At 38.4% G+C, this 22,675-nt stretch overlaps 1 protein-coding gene across 5 annotated transcripts in view; it reads right to left on the minus strand.

Annotated features, from left to right (window-relative positions):
- Positions 1–22,675, minus strand: part of LOC126147433 (arylsulfatase G-like) — a 130,704-nt gene that overhangs the window by 87,644 nt on the left and 20,385 nt on the right. Inside the window, exons 2-4 of one of the 5 annotated variants that reach the window (XM_049915693.1) lie at positions 3,121–3,208; positions 2,891–3,018; positions 2,312–2,691 (exon numbers count right to left, since the gene is read on the minus strand). In XM_049915693.1, coding sequence (XP_049771650.1) covers positions 2,312–2,616 — 305 coding nt within the window. In that variant the 5' untranslated portion in view covers positions 2,617–2,691; positions 2,891–3,018; positions 3,121–3,208. Of the gene's footprint in view, positions 1–2,311; positions 2,692–2,890; positions 3,025–3,120; positions 3,209–22,675 lie in introns of those variants that run through there. The other 4 variants (XM_049915694.1, XM_049915695.1, XM_049915697.1 and 1 more) reach the window with 4 other exon arrangements.

Genomic DNA, 22,675 nt, shown 5'->3' on the forward strand with positions numbered 1-22,675 from the left:
CTGCATAAGTGACATTTCTTCCAGGTACTACAACTAATTCACATGCCAGTCCTTGTCAAATACAAAGCAAGGTTGTATAAGCTAAAGAAGGATTCTGTGTACTTTTCATACAAATAGATATTACTCGTTCCATACTTCCCTACACTACAACAGAAATAGTAGTAATTTTCAGTATCATTTTGAATAGTACCAGTGGGTTCTCTGGCATGAAAAGTTTTCTGGTGAAAGACTTGTTTACTGTTGAGGCAGTGGTCACAAATCATAGGGATGTAAATTTGAGAAACATGCGCTACTGGTTAACAGAAAACCCAAATTGGCTTCATCGGATGTCTGACCAACAACACTGGAATGTGAATGTGGGGTGTGGTATAGTCAGACAGCACATTATTACCTCTTATTTAATTGATGGTATATTGGATGGGAAAATTTACACTCATTTTGTGATACATACTTTACTCCTGATATTAAAAATATGTCCATGAGAAGTCAAATGATGTAGTTCCAACATGACAGATGTACGGCCCATAGTTCTTCAGTAGCAAGAGATGCATTAAAATGCTTATTTTCAAACCAGTGGGAGGAAAGCACCAGTCCTATTCAGAGGTATCCAGCACAACTGCCTATCTTGATACCATTACCCTTCTTTCTCTTGGGTTGGGTAAAGAATATGGTCTACAGGAAAATTATAGTAAGTGTGGAGGATATGGGAGACTGAATTACTGTTGCATGTAATGTACTTCATACAGAAGTAAGTTCATCAGTTGGGCACTGTGTATGAATGTGTCATAATGCAAATGGTTCTCAATTTGAACAGTCTCTTTAACAATTTTACCAACAAAAAGTGACAGCATGTATAAAGTCTTCAATGTTTTTTGTGCATAATCTTTCACTTCATTTATTATTTAAATGTACAATTTTACATACACACACACACACACACACACACACACACACACACACTTGCTCTTTTGTATGTAACTATGACAAAATTCATAAAATGTGTATTCTTATGACACTTGCTCTTTTGTATGTAACTATGACAAAATTCATAAAATGTGTATTCTTATGTCAAAGATTATATAGTTCATTTTGTTCATTACTTTATAGGCTCGTCTATGCAGAATACATTTCCAATTTCAGAAACTGGATTCTACTTTTGTCAGGCTGATTACTTCTGGCTATCAGCCGTGTAAGTAACATAATACCAAAAGCATTCAGTGCTAGACCATGTTGCATACAGTGCAGGGAAGTAAATGGATTCTACAACGGTCACACCAACATAAGGTTGTTCTTTCTTGCACATAATTTTCTGAGATCCACACTCCCTCCGCCACACACCGTCAGGTGGCTTGCGGAGTATGGATGTAGATGTAGATGTAGATGTAGACATGTGTCACTGGACACAAGCTGGGCTTGTAATAATACTAAAAGAGTGATGCTGTCTTCATGCAAGAGCTGGGATCATTCTCCGCCTTGCATCTTGTTCAATCCTCAACTTCATAATTGAGGGTTGCAATCCAGATTAATGCCTGAAACATTCAGAAGGAGGGCTTCTATGCCTAAATTTTTGTGTAGAACATTGCTGAGCCAGCCCTTTAATTGTCTTAAAAACATTAGTTACACGGTATTTATGTGCCATGGAATCAGTACCAGCCTGACAATCCCTGCCCATGAGTATTAGCTAACTCTTAACTCTATCATTACTGGTATAGCAGCTCCAGTAATTTTAATTCTTTGGACACAGTGAAAAAAACGTGCTGACAACCAAAAGTGAACACTTGTGCAGGGTGTGTGGATGATATAAGTTGGATTGCCTATCTTAAGATGCATGAAGTATTATCTGGACCAGTTTGATTTTAATCATCCTGTAGTGTGACAGTGCAGAAAGATAATGAAGGGCAAAATGAGAAAACATCCTGAGGAAAGTGCAAAACATTGCAGAATAGTTGAATGCCTTATTACATGCACTTAAATATCATTTCCAAAAGCAAATCAAAAGTTATCTGATCTCACAGCGTATTTTATCTCTAGACATTACACATGTAAATTACATAAATCTTGAAGGGGATATGCATTTGAAGTGTATAATAACAACAGTGTATGAAAGATAGAGTGCTATTTACAGTAAAGAAGACATGTTTAGTGTCTACCCAGAGTTTCCTTCATTTGAAATGTATAATAATGATTGAAGTAAGAAATTACTTATCAGCCACATTAAACATTATCTCAAATTAAAATTACTAAAGAAACAGCTGTCTTTCAAGAAAATTTACTTGTTGAAGGGATTTAATGTAACCTTTTAATTATTTACCTCATTCCTTCCTTGGTAATGGCATCAACATTTGGTGTCAAAGCTGTGTGAGGCCAGTATGAGCCAAAGTCACCCCAGCCCAGGTCATCCGCCATAATCAGGACAATATTTGGTTTCAGATCATCTCCTATTTCAGTTTTGGAACATATTGTATTCTGTGACTGATTTAGAACTGGTGAATTATAGTCACCTTCAACAATAAAGTTATCTTTCGTATACGCAAAACTGAAGTGCAAGTTAACAATCATAGCAAAGAACGATGTTAAGTTCACCTTTCTCTTGCACTGATATTTATTTGTAGGCATTCTTCTTGGTGTGTGTAGTGCATTAGAATATGTTTTTAGTATTTCAGACACCTGCTTCCTACGACTTGTACAAACCTGTAATAAAAGCATCACATGGTGTAAGACAGAATATTAACTACATTTTCTGTCATAATTTAGCAAAAAACATCTTGTGAAATGGAATTTTAACCTCACTTTCCATTTCAGGGTAACACATGTTTATATTGCGAACAAAAAATCTAAGTTACATGCATACATACACAGAAGTACCATAATCTTTTTTTTTCTTCCTCACCTTTTACTGATTCTCTATGTAGTTGGCTTTGTTATGTGGGTCTTGCTCATGTTAGTAACAGTTGGTGGCTGGATGTCCTTCCTGCTCCCACCACTTGCCCAGCGACAGAATTTGTGTACCTTATCTGTCTGTGTCTTGAATTAAGTCACATGTTCAAGTGTGAGAACATTTTCTAAATGTTTATATAATGTGTATCTGAGGTGGGGCATGGGTACCAGCTCAATATTTACCTAGATGGACGCAAGCAATCTCCTAAAAACAACATCCAGAGTAGCTGGGTCACCAGGCCCCAACATCAGTCAGCAAGGCAGATTCGATCTGGGGTACATTCGCATCCCAGAATGCCAGAAGCAGAGTGTTAATGCACTTCACTATCTGGACATGTCACTAAAGTGCTAGAACATTTGTCTCAAAACAAATATACTTCACACGACCCAAATTAATAGGTGTTTTGCTGTATATATGCTCCTGACATTAATTGTATACACCAATGCTAGCTTGTCAGCCAAGCAAAAGTTTTGTATCCTTATGCTACTAGCACTCGAAATATGAATAAAGACATTAAAGACTCTTACTTACACTAAAGAAACACAGAAAATATTCACTAATGATAATCATGTTACCTGATCTACAAGGGTAGCACAATATAATTTTGAAACTAAAAATAATACATAGGAAAGTGTCTCCCAAATTCACAGTTATTCACATGACTTACAGCCCGGTGCAAGTCTCTCATTTGATGCCACTTGGCATCTGTCGCAACAATTTCCTTCACTGTAACTGATTTTGTATAGGTAACTGTGATGACTGTATGTGTAGTGCAGTGTCATGTTTGCGTTGTTGCTGTTGATGATGGAGATGCGAGGAGAAACCCGATGCCAGTACATTACCTCCTCAGAAACAAACAAATTGGCCACCATATTTAGCATGCCTATTCAACAGACAAATCATATTGGAGTAAATATTTTGTGAGTCTGTTTACAATATGCACAACTGTTTAAAGAGCAGTTTGCAAGATGTTTTGGAGTGGACACTGTAACGGAACATATTAAAGGCTTTACTGTACCGAAGTATGCAATACCCTCCAAATTCAACCAGTTTAACGAGTATTTATGATTATAGAAAAGTTATTGTGTATGTTAACAATGATTGCATAACATGTCTCCATAAACAGTCAACCCATTAAATTATACTGAATAACTGACCCACACAAAAGTTTATATCACTTGATCACTGATACAGCAAATGTCATCATGTAAAAACACTAAGTTCACGTTAAATAATTAATATGAAGTGCGAAAAATAGTGGCCAACTTAGGTATTTTGGATCTCCTTAAATAAAAATCACCCAGTGAAACCTATTTGTTCACTAGGAGTGGTTTCACTCAGTATTCACGAAATCAATCCTATTTTAGACGAAAACCAATGTAATTCTTAATAATTCATGTTATTTACTTGTTTATGCAAATTAGAGAAGTCAATTGACAAACTTCTAAAAAACGGCCTTTTTGTAACAAAGAATTATTCTGTCAAGTCAACAAATCTGTCTGTCATTTTAATAACATGTTAAATTATGTCACTCGATGCAAATTAATAACTTTTCTGCACAAATTATGATAATAGATGTACATGTGACTTATAAACTATATCTATTTTTAGTAGTTCTTTGACAATGTTATAAATACAAGCAGCAAGAAGGGTCGGGGAGCAGTCGGAATGTCACTTTGGTAAAGTGTGTTTGTGTGTTATTGTTTGAGGTGGATAAACAATGCAAAGAACATGTAAAGGAAGTACTACTTTGTGTTGTGTCATGGTCTGTGTTGGACAGTGGAATTAAGATGGCCACCGGAGTAATAAATATTTGAAATTTACATATTTGTTGGTTTCGCTCGTTCTTTATCATCAAAAGCACATAAAAAACACGGGACCTCATGTTTTTAACCCTAGACAGCCAGATTTAGAGCCAGCATCAGCATTGAGACACAGCAGCAATCCAGCAAGTAGCAGCAATTACCACAACACATGCATGTTAATGGTGCCAACCTAACATCGAGTGCTAACAAGCTCCGTAAATGGGAGTGAAATAGTGCGATTATAGCAATTAGCAATATCTACGACTAGGCGACCATTACAACATCACACATTATAAGTATCATATACCTCATTGTAACAAGCACTTTCCTTCTGAATGACAAGTTACCCCAGAATATGATGCTATAATACATTAGGGGACTAAGGAAAAGTATGACAACTTTTTGACAGTTTCATTTTCAAAATCTGATATCTGTAACACGAAAGTTTCTGAGCTTAGATATTTAAGATATGTAACATGTAACCTGAAGATCAGCTTCTTATCAACATAAACAATTAAGAATTTGCAATATTCTATTTCATATATTGATTTAATCTCATGCAGTAACTCTAATGGTCTGGTCAAGCCTTATACATTACAAAACCGCATGTGCTGCATTTTATTATGATTGAAAGTTCATTTGCAGAGAACCAGTTGTTAACTTTCAAGAAAATTTTATCTACACTTTCAAGTATCAAAGTTTCTCCATTAGACTTGATTGTTACACTTGTATTGTAGGCTTTTGGATATATGAGGGCAGATCATTTAAATGCAACAAGAACAAGAGTGCCCCCTATCTCAATCTCTGGTATGCCTGTAGCGATTATTCCCCATTTTGAAGATGCTCTTTCCTTGAGTATACTCCCAGAGTTTCTTAATGCAACACACTGGAGCCTTTTAGATACATATGATGAAAACTGCTAACTGCACAATCAAATGTCCTTGAAAAGTCATAGAAAATATGAATTGGCAGTATTTTGTCATTTAAATAGTGTAGAATCTGATTCTTGAATTGAAAAATGGTATGATCTACAGAGAGCCCCTTCTGAAATGCAAACTGAAATTTATTCATTACCTTACTGTGAGTGATTTCAAGATATAACAAGTCTGGATAGCCCCATTTGCTACAATTCTAAATCTTAAATACTTTTTTTTTGTGTTTAGTACATGTACAATAATTATGCAAAATATTCAATTTCTTATTTGAGCAGAGATTATCAAAACTTCATTGCAGTGACTGAAGTGTTATGAGACAATGTGTGTGTAGTGTGTGCAGTGACTGATAGTAAGATATGAGTGAACAATGTGGCATTACATTATTTAATAAGTTATTTGTAAAAAAAAGTATTGTATACCAGCAGTAAATCTAATGATTGTCTCTAACTAGAAATCTGTAAATATATGTGTATACGAATTAGTTATTTTAAACTGATCTAAATTTGTAAATACTTTGACATGTCCTATATCCTTGTAAAAAGATATCTACAGATGAATAAATTGAATACTACTACTACTACTACTACATTATTTGCAGTGTAGTGTAATAAAAGTTAACAATAAGATCATTAGTTCATCCAGAAACATTCTCTTTCAAGAGCTTTTAGTGATCATCTATAAATGTGAATAAATGTGAAAGGATACAAGAGGACAAGATATATAGGATCATATCATTTCTTACTAATCTCCAGAATAGATCTTTTTACAAAATGGAAGAAAATAACTAAACAAATAACAAACCAACAAGATCAAAGTGTTTGTAAGATATACTTGATTCAAGAGGACAGCATAAGACACCTGTACCAAAGGAGATCAAATGAAGAACTAGCAAAATTTCAAACAAAAGACAATATAGAATAAGAATGGCAAACTCTGAAAAATACTGTATGCAGAGTAGCTGGAGAAGCTCTTGGTAAAAAGTATAGAATACGGAAAAGAAAATGCTTACAAATTTGGAATGAGGATATAATGGAAGCTGTCACAGAAAAACGGGATGCATATATAAAATACTTAAGTAACCCCACTATTGAGAACAAACAACACTATAAGGAGAAAAGAAATAATGTTAAATGCATAGTAAGGAAATCACACCAGGAACACTGGGATAGGTTTATCTCTAATATCAAACACAATATCCATGGAAGACAAGAAATGGCATATAAGGTTTTAAAAACCTTAAACACAACAGAAAGAGAGAAGATACCAATAAATAGTACTGAAAAAGAACAGTGGATAAATCATTACAGCAAATTGTGGTATGATCATACAGCACAAGAAACTGAAATTAAACAACTAGATGAGAAAGGATTGGATGAAATACAGTCTGACAAATTAACATCTGCACTAACATCACTTAAGAACAGAAAAGCAACAGGAAAAGATGGCATTAATGCTGAATTATTGAACTATGGAGGAAGGATGCTACACCAATGTCTGCTGCATCTCTTCAACAAATGTTGGAAGAAGAAGAGTGTTCCCAAAGACTGAAAACAGCAAGAGTGATATCAATTTTTAAAAAGAATATAAAAGCATATGCAGTAATTACAGAGGAATAAGTTTACTGGACTCAGCATACAAGGCGTATGTTAAGATTTTAAATACAAGACTTAAAAACATAGCTGAAGCAGTACTGCATGAGGAACAAATGGGTTTTAGGAAAGGACACTCCACAATAGATGCAGTTCTTATTCTACAGCAAATAACAGAAAAACGGAGAGAGTATAATAAAGAAACACACATTGCTTTTATTGAATTTTTTTAAAAAAAGCTTTTGACAATGTCAATACACAGAAACTTTGGGAAATAATGACAAATCATGGATATCCAAAACATGCAGTAAATGTGATAAAAATTTTATATCAAGACACAAATATCACTCTAGATCTCAATGGTAAAACAACTAATGAGACACCAACTAAAAAAGGGGTATGACAAGGCTGCTGCATCTCTCCAACTTTGTTCAACATCTACATTAATGAAATAATACATATATGTAAATCAGAATTTCAGAAAGGCATCTACCTAGACAGCAACATTCTTTTAAATAATTTACTTTATGGTAATGATGCAGTGATCCTAGCAGATAAGGAAGATGACCTTCAGAAAGGAATCTACTTGCTAAAACAAGTAAGTGCAAAATTTAATATGGAAATTTCAAAAGAAAAAACTAAGACAATGGCCTTCATGGGGAAAGAACCAATCAGAACCAAAATAGTGATAGATCAGAAGACTTTAGAGCAAGTAAACTGTTTCAACTATCTCGGATGTGAAATGAAATATGGCTACAGCAGAGATATTGAAATTAAGCTTAGTAAATTCAGCCGGATATGTGGAAAAATTAACAGAAACCTAAAAAACAAAACCAGAAAAGAAACATAAATTAAATTTAACAATTTCCCACACTGTTCTATGGAAGTGAGATATGGGTGATTACCAAGAAGCAAGAAAGCCAGATTCAGGCACAAGAAATGAAATTCCTTAGAAGTGTTAAAGGTTGCACAAGAGAAGACATGCTAAGAAATCAAGATATTAGATAATAACTGCAGATCTTTAGCCTCAATGATAAAATCCGAGATTACAGAAGAAAATGGAACCAACATCTACAGAGAATGGAGAGTGAGATACTTCCCTTAAAGGCAAGAAATTATAAGTGCCATGGGAGAAGAGACAGAGGAAGACCCTGACAGAGATAGGTACCATAACAGGCAATTCCTACCTAATACCTGAAGAGAAGATGAAGATGGTAAATGTGAATCTATAAATGTGAAGGTGAAATTTTCAATTAGCAAATAGCCGTTTCTTTCTAAATTAAGTTAGTTCATTTGAAAGCCATGATTCTCCTCTTCTCAATAAATGTCTTCCATTTTTCAGAAAGTTCATATTTTAAAATTTATTCATATCCAAAAATGTTGTGGTACAGAATGTCGCAGTCTTAACTTTTGATTATTTCTAAAATTCAGTATCACAGTTTTGTAGCCCTGCTTGTTCTGATTCCTAATACATCTACTTTCATAAAAGGAACTTTTTATTTTTCTAACTATTCAGCCTGGAAAATTTCTCTTTGTCATAACTTTTTGGCATGCTTTGGAAATCCCTGCATAAATAGAAAATGTGTTCATAAAATAGTACTTATAATTTTGTCATTTTATATGTCTCTGGGTCACATTTAAACAAATTTGCTTCTTTGATGATCTATTTTTGTGTCCTCCAGTTTTGCTATCTTTTTGGTAATATTCAAAATGTAATAACAAATTATGATTTTCATTATCATGCATGTCTATAAGTAGGCATGTTATACAATGATGCAGTCAATCACTAGTTTGCATTCACTGCATCAACACTGTGTAACTATTGTGTAATGAATTTGTTTACAGTAGCTAAACTGCCAACATCTCTGTGTTGCTATCTGTCAGTTGGAGAACATCATTTTATTTCATTAAGATCGTACAGTCAGGTACTATGTACAAGTGAGTCAGTCCATGCCAAGCTATCAGAATATATGACTCAGTACAGTACCCAAGTCCATCAGAGTTGTGGTTAAACAGTAAAAGTGTCAAGTTTGCAATGTAATAAACTTCCTGATGCTATTTGTCAGTCAGAAATCGATAGCAAAATTGTACAGTTAGTATGTTGCCACCCTGTCGAAACAGTCTTAGTTTAGGTGAAGTGCAGACATGTGATATGTGAACTGTGTAAAAGCTTGAATACAAGCTGGCCATTGCAGTGTTATTAGTGTTAATATATATGAGAAGTTCAAAGTTAATTTTGGCAGTGTTGTGCTGGTTATTTAACAACTTGTCACTAAATCAAATAATCACAGGAGGACAGACAACAAAGAAAAGTGAGAAGACTTCCAGGTCAGTAATGCTTCAACATGTGTTATAGTTCTTGCATGTATAGCCTTTCCAGCTATCTTCAAGATGGAGGTAAATAAGTTGTGAGACTGGTTGGTAGCAGAGATGTCTGATTAGCATATTTTACTCTATGTGGAAATATTCCCTGTGACCATGGTGTACTGCACATATCACTGAAAATTTTACTTGTATATGGACAACAAAGATTTAGTAATTCACTTGAGATATTGACAGTGAGAATTGTTGCATTTAAGGAAATTAAATACATTTTTAATAACTTTGGCAGAATATGGAGTAATTGCAGTTTTCTCAAATGTATGTGGCAACTGGTCTTGCTTCTTGATTGAATTGCACTGATTTATCTCCTGACCTATCAATGCCAGTCTTCTGAACTTCTTCCTCAGTGTTATCATTTACTTGTTTGTCTTATTTAAAAACAAACTGTTCACATTCCTCCCTGAAGGAGGGATAATACCTCAGATCTTAAAACCTTGACAATATGGAGAATGCTGTTCACAATGCCCTTAATCTGTAGGAATCAAGTTAGTATACTGTGGCCAATGTCATACCAACCACCACACTTGTCATATGTCTGTTATACCACTTACCAATGTAGTCTACTGGGATGCAGTCAACATGATAGGGGTTACGAGATAAGTGAACTAAAATTGCAGGTGTATTCATTTGCTGGTCATAGTTATTGGCTTTTACATTTTCAGTCTTACATATCACAACTTATGAAATAATTTTTAAGCTTCAGTCACTTTTTACTATTATTTATCAGCACAACGTGTTTTAGCTGCTTGCTGCCATCATTAGGTGCTTTACTGTTAAATGTACGTTAATTTGGAATGTGAGAAGGATTATTTTTCTGGGTGGCAAGTGAGGTTATACACTGAAATTTAACCATTTTTCCTAGAAATTTATTTGTCTGGCACACAGACTCAGTAAGAAACACACCATCACCATTTAACACTTTTACATTTGGATGTTTACGTTTCAAAGACAAAGTATTAAGAGCCTATGGAATGTAAACACATGAATGTGAAAATGTTATGTGCTGATGGTGTGTTTCTTACTATGCTCTGTGCTCCAGGCAATACATTTCCAGCAAAATGGTAAAACCAACTGTCGTGTGACCTTTTTTTATTTTTTATTTTTTTTTTTTTTGTAATGTAATAAACGTTTATTTACAGGTTAACAAATACATTGCTTGATCAAAGGTACATTCAAGTTTTGCACATACAATATTCGTATCTTTTTCAATAGTCTTTCTTGTATTTTCTTTATGCTTTGGTTATTTCTGATAAGCAAATTTTGTTTCTAATTATGTACTTGGTTATATTTGTTTGTTTTCTAGCCTGATTATTTCGGCACTGTGGTCTTTTTGTTTTTAGTTCTAGTTCTGTATACAATATTTTTAATGCTGTCCTTTTTGAAGAAAATCCGATGACATTTAGTGAGATTAATTTTGATTGGTACCAAATGAAGGCATCCTTTAAATTGGTTTGAACCTAGTGACTATGACATATGTCTATGGGTACACTCAACAACAAATGTATATACATACCAGGTGATCAAAAAGTCAGTATAAATTTGAAAACTTAATAAACCACGGAATAGTGTAGATAGAGAGGTAAAAATTGACACACATGCTTGGAATGACATGGGGTTTTATTAGAACAAAAAAAAAAAAAACCCATATTAATAGACGCGTGAAAGATCTCTTGCATGCGTTGTTTGGTGATGATCATGTGCTCAGCCGCCACTTTCGTCATGCTTGGTCTCCCAGGTCCCCAGACCTCAGTCTGTGCGATTATTGGCTTCAGGGTTACCTGAAGTCGCAAGTGTATCGTGATCGACCGACATCTCTAGGGATGCTGAAAGACAACATCTGACGCCAATGCCTCATCATAACTCCGGACATGCTTTAGAGTGCTGTTCACAACATTATTCCTCGACTACAGCTATTGTTGAGGAATGGTGGTGGACATATTGAGCATTTCCTGTAAAGAACATCATCTTTGCTTTGTCGTGTTATGCTAATTATTGCTATTCTGATCAGATGAAGCACCATCTGTTGGACATTTTTGAATGTTTGTATTTTTTTGGTTCTAATAAAACCCCATGTCATTCCAAGCATTTGTGTCAATTTGTATCTCTCTATCTACATTATTCCGTGATTTATTCAGTTTTCAAATTTATACTGACTTTTTGATCACCAGGTATATGTGGATAGTGATTTTAGGGAGAGGTAGTTTTTGATTGTGTTTGGGAGAGAGAGAGAGAGAGAGAGATAGAGAGAGGAAATCATTTGATATATAATAAATGAATCTTTGCGAAGCATCATGTTGCATTCAGTCACAGTTGTTTATGATTTTCAGGATTCTTGAAATGATACTTACATAAACACCTTTTGGACACTCAGAAGACCTCCAGTATTTAAACATTCCCTAGTTGTGTGACAATATGATTTTTGTATTCCACTCTTTCACATATGAGAACATAGATGATGCACTGCCATTTTGTACACAAGCACAAACAACACTCATTTAACATGCACTTTGAGGATGTTGGGAGGGTGTCTGCGTCAGCAATGGTGGGGTCGTGAGGGGCTATGGGAGGGCATGGTGTGTCGGCATGGTGGCTGCGGTGGAGGCGGCAGTGGTGGCGGCAGCGGTCGTGGTGTGTAGGGATGGAGGGCGTCATTGAAGGTGGCGTCCAGCACAATCTGCAAATAGTTCTGGAATGTCTGACAGTAGTTGCCTGGCTCTCTTGTGCTCCTCCCAGAGATGTATGAGGAACTGTACTGTGTCTGTCTGCCTTTTTGAAATTATAGCAAGCGCTGTCATTGCAAGTGTCCACATGGTCGCGACGCACTTGGGCCGAGGAAAGCTTTTTGCCTCTGGGATGGTGAGAGCCATGATTTCTATATTACGGTGATCCACCCTGTTCATATGTGCCACCATTCTTCTGCATGTCTCCCATATCTGCTGGCTTGTCCGACATGTGAAGCGGTGTTCCAGGGAGTCTATTTGGTTGCACGGTTCACAGTTCGGCGACTCACGCATGCCGATGTGTGCTCGACTCTCATTTGTGGGTATGGTCTTGTGTACAACTTTGTACCACATGTCTCTAGCTTCTGGAGGTATGGCTTTTTCCGAGAGATTCTTCCAGACTTGTGGCCAATAGTGGCCTGGAAGATTCATCTCTGTTCTGCTTCTGTCTTGTTTGCCTCGTAATGTGCGATAGATTTTCCCTGCTGTTCTTGTTTCTCTAACTGCTAAGGTGGGTATGATGTAGCTACTGTCTATTATTATTTGCTTCCGGTGACTAGGGCTTCCTGTCAGGTAGACCATTCGCCGGGTGCAAGTCTTTCAATTTGACGCCACTTCGGTGACTTGCGTGTCAATGAGGATGAAATGGTGATGATTAGGACAACACAACACCCAGTCCCTCAGTGGAGAAAATCTCTGACCCAGCCAGGAATTGAACCTGGGCCCTTAGGATTGACATTCTGTTGCACTGACCACTCAGCTACTGCAGGGTGGACAGCAAAATCATTAAATTCTGGTATATAACCTCACTGGCTAACCCAGCAAATAATCCTCATTACAATTACGATCAATTAATGTGTAACTACAATGCACTTGATGATGGCTACATTCTGCTGAAATGTGTTGTACTAACAAACATTAGTAAAAAGTGATTGAAGCAGTAAAAGTTATTTCATAAATTTATAACAGAGTTGCTGACCTCAGTCACTTCCATGCAACATGGATAAACTTATGTTAAATTTATTTCAGTGTTTATCACTCTAAAATTTGAATCATATACTGACTTGGTTGTGTAAATACTGTGTCATTACTTATATTCATGTTGTTATATATGTAAATTTCATTTTTACAGAGTGCTATGCTTCTTCATCAATGCAACTCTTGACATTAACAACTCACAGTGCATGGAGACAGTGTATATTTGTCTTATGAGCTGACTGGAAAAAGCTTTGTGTGCATGTCATGAGTATGAACTGACAAATGCTTTCTTATTATAAATCATATCTGACTTTGTATTTTTATTTATGTGTGTGTGTGTGTGTGTGTGTGTGTGTGTGTGTGTGTGTGTGTGTGTGTGTGTGTGTGTGTGTGTGTGCGTGATGTTTGTGTGTGTTTACATCAGAGAAGCTGAGGCCCAGTGGTGGCAATCTTAACAATTAACTGACTTTCAGTTTTGACGGTACAAAGTGATATTCAGCCTGTTTCCATTGGGTGTTGGCACACTAAAGAAACCTCAAAGGTGGGTCCAAATTGTGTGTTGCATTTATAAACTGTGGAAGGAACTGGTTTATCAGACAATATTCTACAGTTGTGTAACATGTAAAACAATTAACTGCTTGTCATATGAATCGACTGATCCACAATAACTGTAGTACTGTGTCTTATAGCAAAAATATATGTAGGCATTTACATTACCACTTTTACTTGAAAATTGTATAGTCTTCTGCACCAACTGAATAGTATCAGTACAATAAATTGAAAAAAGTTAAATTTCAAATACATTGGAGGATGTGGATGTATGTGTCTTTTCTATTCAAAGTGCAATTTTTAATCAAATGGACTTAATTGAAAATCAGATTGGACAATATCATTCTTTTATTGCTAATTATTTATCTGAACAGAACTTTACTACAGATAAAACATGGTGCATATATCTTTCACGACGAGTGGAATTATATAGGTCCCTACAGACAGTGTAAATCCTGTACTGAGTGCAAGAACTTTAAAACTTTACATGAATAGGTCACCAGAAGATTTCACTTTTATTACACATACATGTTTAATGTTATAAAACTAATATTCAAGCCACCGATGGATTACTATTGTCTTGAAAAAGTGGATAGTGTTGCCTGTGGAAATTAAATGGTTTGAATTTCATGACAAACTTTCCCATCAGACAGGAGAGGGTACTGTTAGGCCTACATGTAAGCCATCTCTCTACAATCCAAACATTTTCTTGACAGTACACTGTTCCACATATCCTCACAGTTTGGATACATTTATAGTATTTTGCCCTATGTTATTTTTCACAAAAGGTGAGAATTTTATTTGATTATAATGCTAGAAATTAGAAAAATAAAAAACACAGTAAAAGGCATGTTCAAAGTCTGTGACTTATGGACAATAAATTACTCAATTTAATCAACAAAATGCAAGGACATCTTGCAAGAACTGAATATTAGAAGAATCAACATCTGACACGTTGAACAAAGTTAACAAGTCTCACTTATAGAATTAAAACTCCATTTACAGGCAAAGCCAAGTCAAACGTAAAAATTGTGTTTATTAAAACAAGAATATGATTGGCGAAGAGTTCTCGGGCTTCCAGCTGGGTGGTGGTGTCTTCAAACTGCGACGTTTCGACGAGTGACATACTCATCATCTTCTGGCGAAGTGCCGAGACTTTGCGGATGCCGGTCCCTTTATACCTGTGGTGTGCCCCGGTGGGCGGGGTGGAGGGGGAAGCGGGTGCACCATTCGTGTCTCCGTCAGAGCATTCTGATCGCGTCTCGTGAGCTGGATGGTTCTTGTTGCGTTCCTGGCGTATTGCAGCTAATGCTGGATTCCAGGACGCGCTCAGTTGATAGCCTTCATCCCTGTTCACAAGATTCTCGTGGACCCGTATTTCTATTGACTCTTTAATGATGCTATCCCAATAGCTCTGCAGATGACGAAGAAATTGAAGAAATGTATGATGAAATAAAAGAAATTATTCAGATAGTGAAGGGAGATGAAAATTTAATAGTCATGGGTGACTGGAATTCGAGTGTAGGAAAAGGGAGAGAAGGAAACGTAGTAGGTGAATATGGATTGGGGCTAAGAAATGAAAGAGGAAGCCGCCTGGTAGAGTTTTGCACAGAGCACAACTTAATCATAGCTAACACTTGGTTTAAGAATCATGATAGAAGGTTGTATACATGGAAGAACCCAGGAGATACTAAAAGGTATCAGATAGATTATATAATGGTAAGACAGAGATTTAGGAACCAGGTTTTAAATTGTAAGACATTTCCAAGGGCAGATGTGGACTCTGATCACAATCTATTGGTTATGACCTGTAGATTAAAACTGAAGAAACTGCAAAAAGGTGGGAATTTAAGGAGATGGGACCTGGATAAACTGAAAGAACCAGAGGTTGTACAGAGTTTTAGGGAGAGCATAAGGGAACAATTGACAGGAATGGGGGAAAGAAATATAGTAGAAGAAGAATGGGTAGCTTTAAGGGATGAAGTAGTGAAGGCAGCAGAGGATCAAGTAGGTAAAAAGATGAGGGCTAGTAGAACTCTTTGGGTAACAGAAGAAATATTGAATTTAATTGATGAAAGGAGAAAATATAAAAATGCAGTAAATGAAGCAGGCAGAAAGGAATACAAACATCTCAAAAATGAGATCGACAGGAAGTGCAAAATGGCTAAGCAGGGATGGCTAGAGGACAAATGTAAGGATGTAGAGGCTTATCTCACTAGGGGTAAGATAGATACTGCTTACAGGAAAATTAAAGAGACCTTTGGAGAAAAGAGAACCACTTGCATGAACATCAAGAGCTCAGATGGAAACCCAGTTCTAAACAAAGAAGGGAAAGCAGAAAGGTGGAAGGAGTATATAGAGGGTCTATACAAGGGCGATGTACTTGAGGACAATATTATGGAAATGGAAGAGGATGTAGAGGAAGATGAAATGGGAGATGCGATACTGCGTGAAGAGTTTGACAGAGCACTGAAAGACCTGAGTCGAAACAAGGCCCCCGGAGTAGACAACATTCCATTGGAACTACTGACGGCCTTGGGAGAGCCAGTCCTGACAAAACTCTACCATCTGGTGAGCAAGATGTATGAAACAGGCAAAATACCCTCAGACTTCAAGAAGAATATAATAATTCCAATCCCAAAGAAAGCAGGTGTTGACAGATGTGAGAATTACCGAACAATCAGTTTAATAAGCCACAGCTGCAAAATACTAACACGAATTCTTTACAGACGAATGGAAAAACTGGTAGAAGCCGACCTCGGGGAAGATCAGTTTGGATTCCGTAGAAATACTGGAACACGTGAGGCAATACTGACCTTACGACTTATCTTAGAAGAAAGATTAAGGAAAGGCAAACCTACGTTTCTAGCATTTGTAGACTTAGAGAAAGCTTTTGACAATGTTGACTGGAATACTCTCTTTCAAATTCTAAAGGTGGCAGGGGTAAAATACAGGGAGCGAAAGGCTATTTACAATTTGTACAGAAACCAGATGGCAGTTATAAGAGTTGAGGGACATGAAAAGGAATCAGTGGTTGGGAAGGGTGTAAGACAGGGTTGTAGCCTCTCCCCGATGTTATTCAATCTGTATATTGAGCAAGCAGTAAAGGAAACAAAAGAAAAAATTGGAGTAGGTATTAAAATCCATGGAGAAGAAATAAAAACTTTGAGGTTCGCCGATGACATTGTAATTCTGTCGGAGACAGCAAAGGACTTGGAAGAGCAGTTGAACGGAATGGATGGTGTCTTGAAGGGAGGGTATAAGATGAACATCAACAAAAGCAAAACGAGGATAATGGAATGTAGTCAAATTAAGTCGGGTGATGTTGAGGGTATTAGATTAGGAAATGAGACACTTAAAGTAGTAAAGGAGTTTTGCTATTTGGGGAGCAAAATAACTGATGATGGTCGAAGTAGAGAGGATATAAAATGTAGACTGGCAATGGCAAGGAAAGTGTTTCTGAAGAAGAGAAATTTGTTGACATCAAGTATAGATTTAAGTGTCAGGAAGTCATTTCTGAAAGTATTTGTATGGAGTGTAGCTATGTATGGAAGTGAAGCATGGACGGTAAATAGTTTGGACAAGAAGAGAATAGAAGCTTTCGAAATGTGGTGCTACAGAAGAATGCTGAAGATTAGATGGGTAGATCACATAACTAATGAGGAGGTACTGAATAGGATTGGGGAGAAGAGGAGTTTGTGGCACAACTTGACCAGAAGAAGGGATCGGTTGGTAGGACATATTCTGAAGCATCAAGGGATCACCAATTTAGTTTTGGAGGGCAGCGTGGAGGGTAAAAATCGTAGGGGGAGATCAAGAGATGAATACACTAAGCAGATTCAGAAGGATGTAGGTTGCAGTAGGTACTGGGAGATGAAGAAGCTTGCACAGGATAGAGTAGCATGGAGAGCTGCATCAAACCAGTCTCAGGACTGAAGACCACAACAACAACAACAACATCCCAATAGCTCCCGGCTCGGCACAGCACTCTGGTGTTTTCGAAATCAAAGGTGTCGTTTTCTTTGATGCTATGTTCAGCTATAGCAGATTTCTCTATCTATCCAAATCGAACATGCCTGATGTGTTCCTCGCACCTTTTAGAGATGCAGCGCTGCATTTGACCAATGTACTGCACACCACATTCGGAGGCAATGCTGTATATACCAGGTGTGTTTAGTCTGAGTGGGTCTTTAGCTGAGCCCAGCAGCTGTTTCGTCTTTGGCGGTGGTCGGAAGAAGACATTTATGTTGGATTTTCTTAATAGCCTCCCGATTTTGGCTGATGTGGGCCCCAAATATGGGAGAAAGGCGAGTCTCTTGTTAACTTCCTCTTCCTCTTCCTGAAATTTGTCAGCCTGTCTCCTCTTGAAGGTCCTGCCAATCTGTGTTTCACTGTACTCGTTTTTCCAAAATACCTCTCTTAGGTGGTGTAATTCGTCTGAGAGGCTTTCTTTGTCACAAATGACGTGCGCCCTATGTACCAAGGTGGTCAGTACTGACTGGCATTGCGCCGGATGGTGGCAGCTGGTTGCATGGAGGTACAGGTCTGTGTGCGTCTTTTTTCTATATACTGAATGACCCAGAGTGCCATCCGCTTTCTTCCTGATCAGTATGTCCAGGAATGGAATACAGCCATTCTCTTGTACTTCCATCATGAATGTGATATTCTCATGTATGCCATTTAGGTGGTCCATAAACTCCTCCAGTGCCTGCCTGCCATGCTGCCAAATCACGAAAGTGTCGTCCACATAGCGGAAGAAGTGCCTGGGTTTACGGTGAGCAGTTTGTAGTGCCACCTCCTCAAAGTGTTCCATATAAAGATTCGCAATCCCTGGAGCAAGGGGAGATCCCATGGCCACTCCATCCACTTGTTCATAATGCTCTCCATTGAACTTGAAGTAGGTGGTCGTAAGTGCATATTCAAAGAGCTTCACTGTTTCAGGCTCGAAGCGCTGATTAAGGAGCGCGAAGGCGTCTTGTAGCGGTACTTTCGTGAACAAGGAGGTGACGTCGAAGCTTACGAGTAGGTCATTACTCTGTATTCGGATGTCCTTCAGTATTCTAACAAAATCTGCAGAGTTTTTCAAGTGATGACTGCAGTGTCCCACCAGTGGTTTCAATAGTGTTGCCAGGTATTTGGCCAGTCCATAACTGTGCGAGTTGATAGTGTCCAGAATTGGCCATAGAGGCACCCCATCTTTGTGAATCTTGGGCAATCCATACAGGTGTGGTGTTGTTGGTGCTCTGGGATACAGCCGTTTCTGCACTGCCTCTGGTAGATCTGAGTCCTTCAGTAGCGCCACTGTTTTCCTGGTCATCATCGATGTAGGGTCCTTGTTGAGTTTCCTGTAGGCTGGGTCTTGCAGCAGAGAGCAGATTTTCTGTTGGTAGTCGACTGTGCGAACCAGCACCGTCGCATTTCCCTTGTATGCTGGGAGGACCATGATGTCAGCATCATCCCTCAGTCTGTGGATAGCCTCTCGCTCCGGCGCAGTAATGTTGGCTTTAGGGAGTCGTGACTTGTCGATGATCCTGCAGGTCTCCCTTCGTATCTGCTCAGCTTCCTCCTTGGGTAGGCCCTGGATTGCTTCCTCTACACTGCTGATGATGTCCCGTTTCAGTATGGTCCTTGGTACAGGTGCAAAATTCAACCCTTTCGTGAGGACAGAAGTTATGGCTGCATCTAGCACCTTATCTGTCAAATTTACAATAGCTCTGGTGCTATTTGTCACCTTCTGGGTCGACTGAGCTTTTCTGCACCTCACTGTCAGCGTGAGAGCAGCAGTCAACCCACTCCCAAGTGTGTGCCGTTAATGCTTCTGCCATTTTCAGGTGACATGCGATCAGGATGCGTGCATTCTTGTCCAGTTCTTGTCGTGTGTAGTGAATGCGTTCCCTGACAATGGCCATCCCTGCTCGCCGTAAAATACGTTCGGTTTTCTTCATTTTCACAGGATGTCTTAATTCTGCAAATTGTGGCAAGATGTTCTTGTCTCGGCAACGTTGGAGGAAAGCCAATGAGCTGAGCAATTTGGCTTTCCTGTTGCATTCTTTCTGCAGCAGCTTAAAGCTACAGAGCATCTCCTCCCCGTAGAGGTGTTGTAAATGTGAATGTATGCTTTCCTGGCGTATACAGCTGGCGAAGAGTTCTCGGGCTTCCACCCGGGGGGCGGTGTCCAGCTCACGAGACACGATCAGAATGCTCTGACGGAGACACGAACGGCACACCCGCTTCCCCCTCCACCCTGCCCGCCGGCTCCTCTGGAGCCAGCCTCCTGCGGCCAGGTGGTGGGGGACACACCGCAGGTATAAAGGGACCGGCATCCGCAAAGTCTCGGCACTTCGCCAGAAGATAATGAGTATGTCACTCGTCGAAACGTCGCAGTTTGAAGACACCGCCACCCGGCTGGAAGCCCGAGAACTCTTTTTGTATTTTTTAGACTTGAAAAATCTGGATGCATAACAATCAAATGTTGTTTATTTCATGAGACAAAGAAAGAATGGAGTTTTCATATGAAAAAGACCAACAATTATTATTTAACATACAATATTTTACAATTAGTTTGCATTATAACAGGTTTGTTTCCACTACCCTTGTCTTAATTTTGTTAATGCTGAAACAATGGAAAGTTCAGGATGGAATAACAACAATATTATGAAAAGAATAGATTGTTACTCACCATATAGAGGAGATGTTGAGTTGGAGACAGGTGCAGTGAAAAGACCGATGTACAGCTAAGCTTTTGGCCAAAAGGCCTTCTATCATAGCCACACACATACATTCTCACAATTCACTCAAACATGACCACTGTCTCTGGCCACTGTGGCCAGACTGCAGACAGCAGTTGCATCTGATTGTAGCAGCAATCTATTCACTTTTTTTCCCACCTCTCCCACAATGGCGTTCCACATCCCACCAAACCTATGAAATATCCTTTTCCATCCATACTCCCAACCCTATTACCTCCTGGTTCATATCCCTGTAACATACCTGCATGCAAGACCTTTCTCGTACATCCTCCGAGCACCACCAACTCCAGTCTGCCACAGGCATTTCCTATTCCGTCAAAGGCAGGGTCATCTGTGAAAGCAGTCATGTGATCTAAGAACAGAGCTGCAACCAGTGTGTTGCTTTCTACATTGGCATGACAACTAATAACAGGCTGTTGCTCTGAATGAATGGCCACCAACAAACTGTGACCAAGAAACAGCTGGATCACCCAGTTACTGAACATACTGCCCAACATCATGTGCCTCATTTCAATGACTGCTTCACAGCCTGTGTCATCTGGATCCTTCCTACCAATGCCAGATTTTCTGAATTGCGCAAGTGGGAAATCTCCCTGCATAACATCCTACATTCCCAAAACTTCCTTGGCCTCAACCTTCACTAGTCCCTGCACTCCACCTACCCATCCCCTTCCCTAATCCCACTCCAGCGCTACAAAGCCCTCTAATCTGCCAATGCACCCACCAGTCTTGTTCCCCTTCTGTACTTCTCTCCCACCCATCCCCCAAAATACTGATGCACCTAGCAGCCCTACCCTGTCCATAACACATCTCTGCATGGTACCACAAGCAGCACTACATGTTGCCCCACCCCTACTGTGTTATCCCTCCCGCTGTCTGCCAATGCCTTGTCCTTAGCCCCACGACTTATGCCAGGTTCCTGCTACCGTCATGTGCAGTTGCTGTTCACAGTTCAGCCAGAGACAGGGGTCAAGTGTGTATGTGAGCTGTAAGAATGTGTGTGTGTATCTTCTATTTGATAAGAAGTCTTTTGGCCAAAAGCTTAAATGTATAGCATCTTTTCATTAAGTCTGTCTGTGACTCATCATTTCCTCTTTAGTCAATGCTCACCATGTAACCAATTTTCAAGACACAATTCATGCAGCTCAACTGCTCTTTCAAGTCCTTCATTGTCTCTGAGGGAAATATAACGTTATCAGCATACCTCAATTTTTTATTCCTCTTTCTGAATGTTAATTTCCTTTCCAAGTTTATTCCTGGTTGGCTCTACTGCTTGCTCAGTATACATATTGAAAAACATCATGATAGTCTACAACCTTGTTCCCCTCTTTTCAAAACTACTGCTGCCCTTTCATGTCCTTTGCCTCCTGTAGCTACAGTCTAGCTACTGTACAAGTTGTACATAATTTTTCACTTCTGTATTTTAGCCCCACCATCTTCAAAATTTCAAAGTGTATACTGCAGTCAACATTGTCAAAAGCACGTCAAAGAGTGTACTGCAGTCAACATTGTCTAAAGCTTTCTCTTAATATGAAAATGCTATAAATGTAGGTTTGCCTTCTTGCAATCTATCTTCTAAGGTAAATTGTAGGGTCAGTATTGTCTTGCAAGTTCCTAAATTCTAGACCCAAACCAATATTGCCTGAGGTGATTTTGTAACAGTTTTTCCATTCTTATGTAAATATTTGTGTCAGTATTTTGCAGCCATGACTTATTAAACTAATGGTTCAGTAAAATTCACACCTGACATCTGTTTTCTTTGGAATAGCAATAAAGTTATTAGAGATGGAGCACAAGCTGAAATTTGGCACAGACTGGAGATGGACGCAGCCATGAGCTTTTCAAATGAACAATCCCAAAAATTTCTGTGAACAATTAAAGGAACTAGGGAAAACTTAAAATTAAAGGCCGTAGGAGGATACAAACCCAGGTCCTCCTAAATGCTAGTCCAGTGTCTTAAGCTTGGCTCAGTTTTAGTGTTTAAACCAATCCATTGCATCAGAAGTCAATTTTTCTATGATATCTTGCTT

The sequence above is a fragment of the Schistocerca cancellata genome, chromosome 2 (assembly GCF_023864275.1).
Source record: "Schistocerca cancellata isolate TAMUIC-IGC-003103 chromosome 2, iqSchCanc2.1, whole genome shotgun sequence".
In the NCBI taxonomy this organism is placed as follows: Eukaryota; Metazoa; Arthropoda; class Insecta; order Orthoptera; family Acrididae; genus Schistocerca; species Schistocerca cancellata.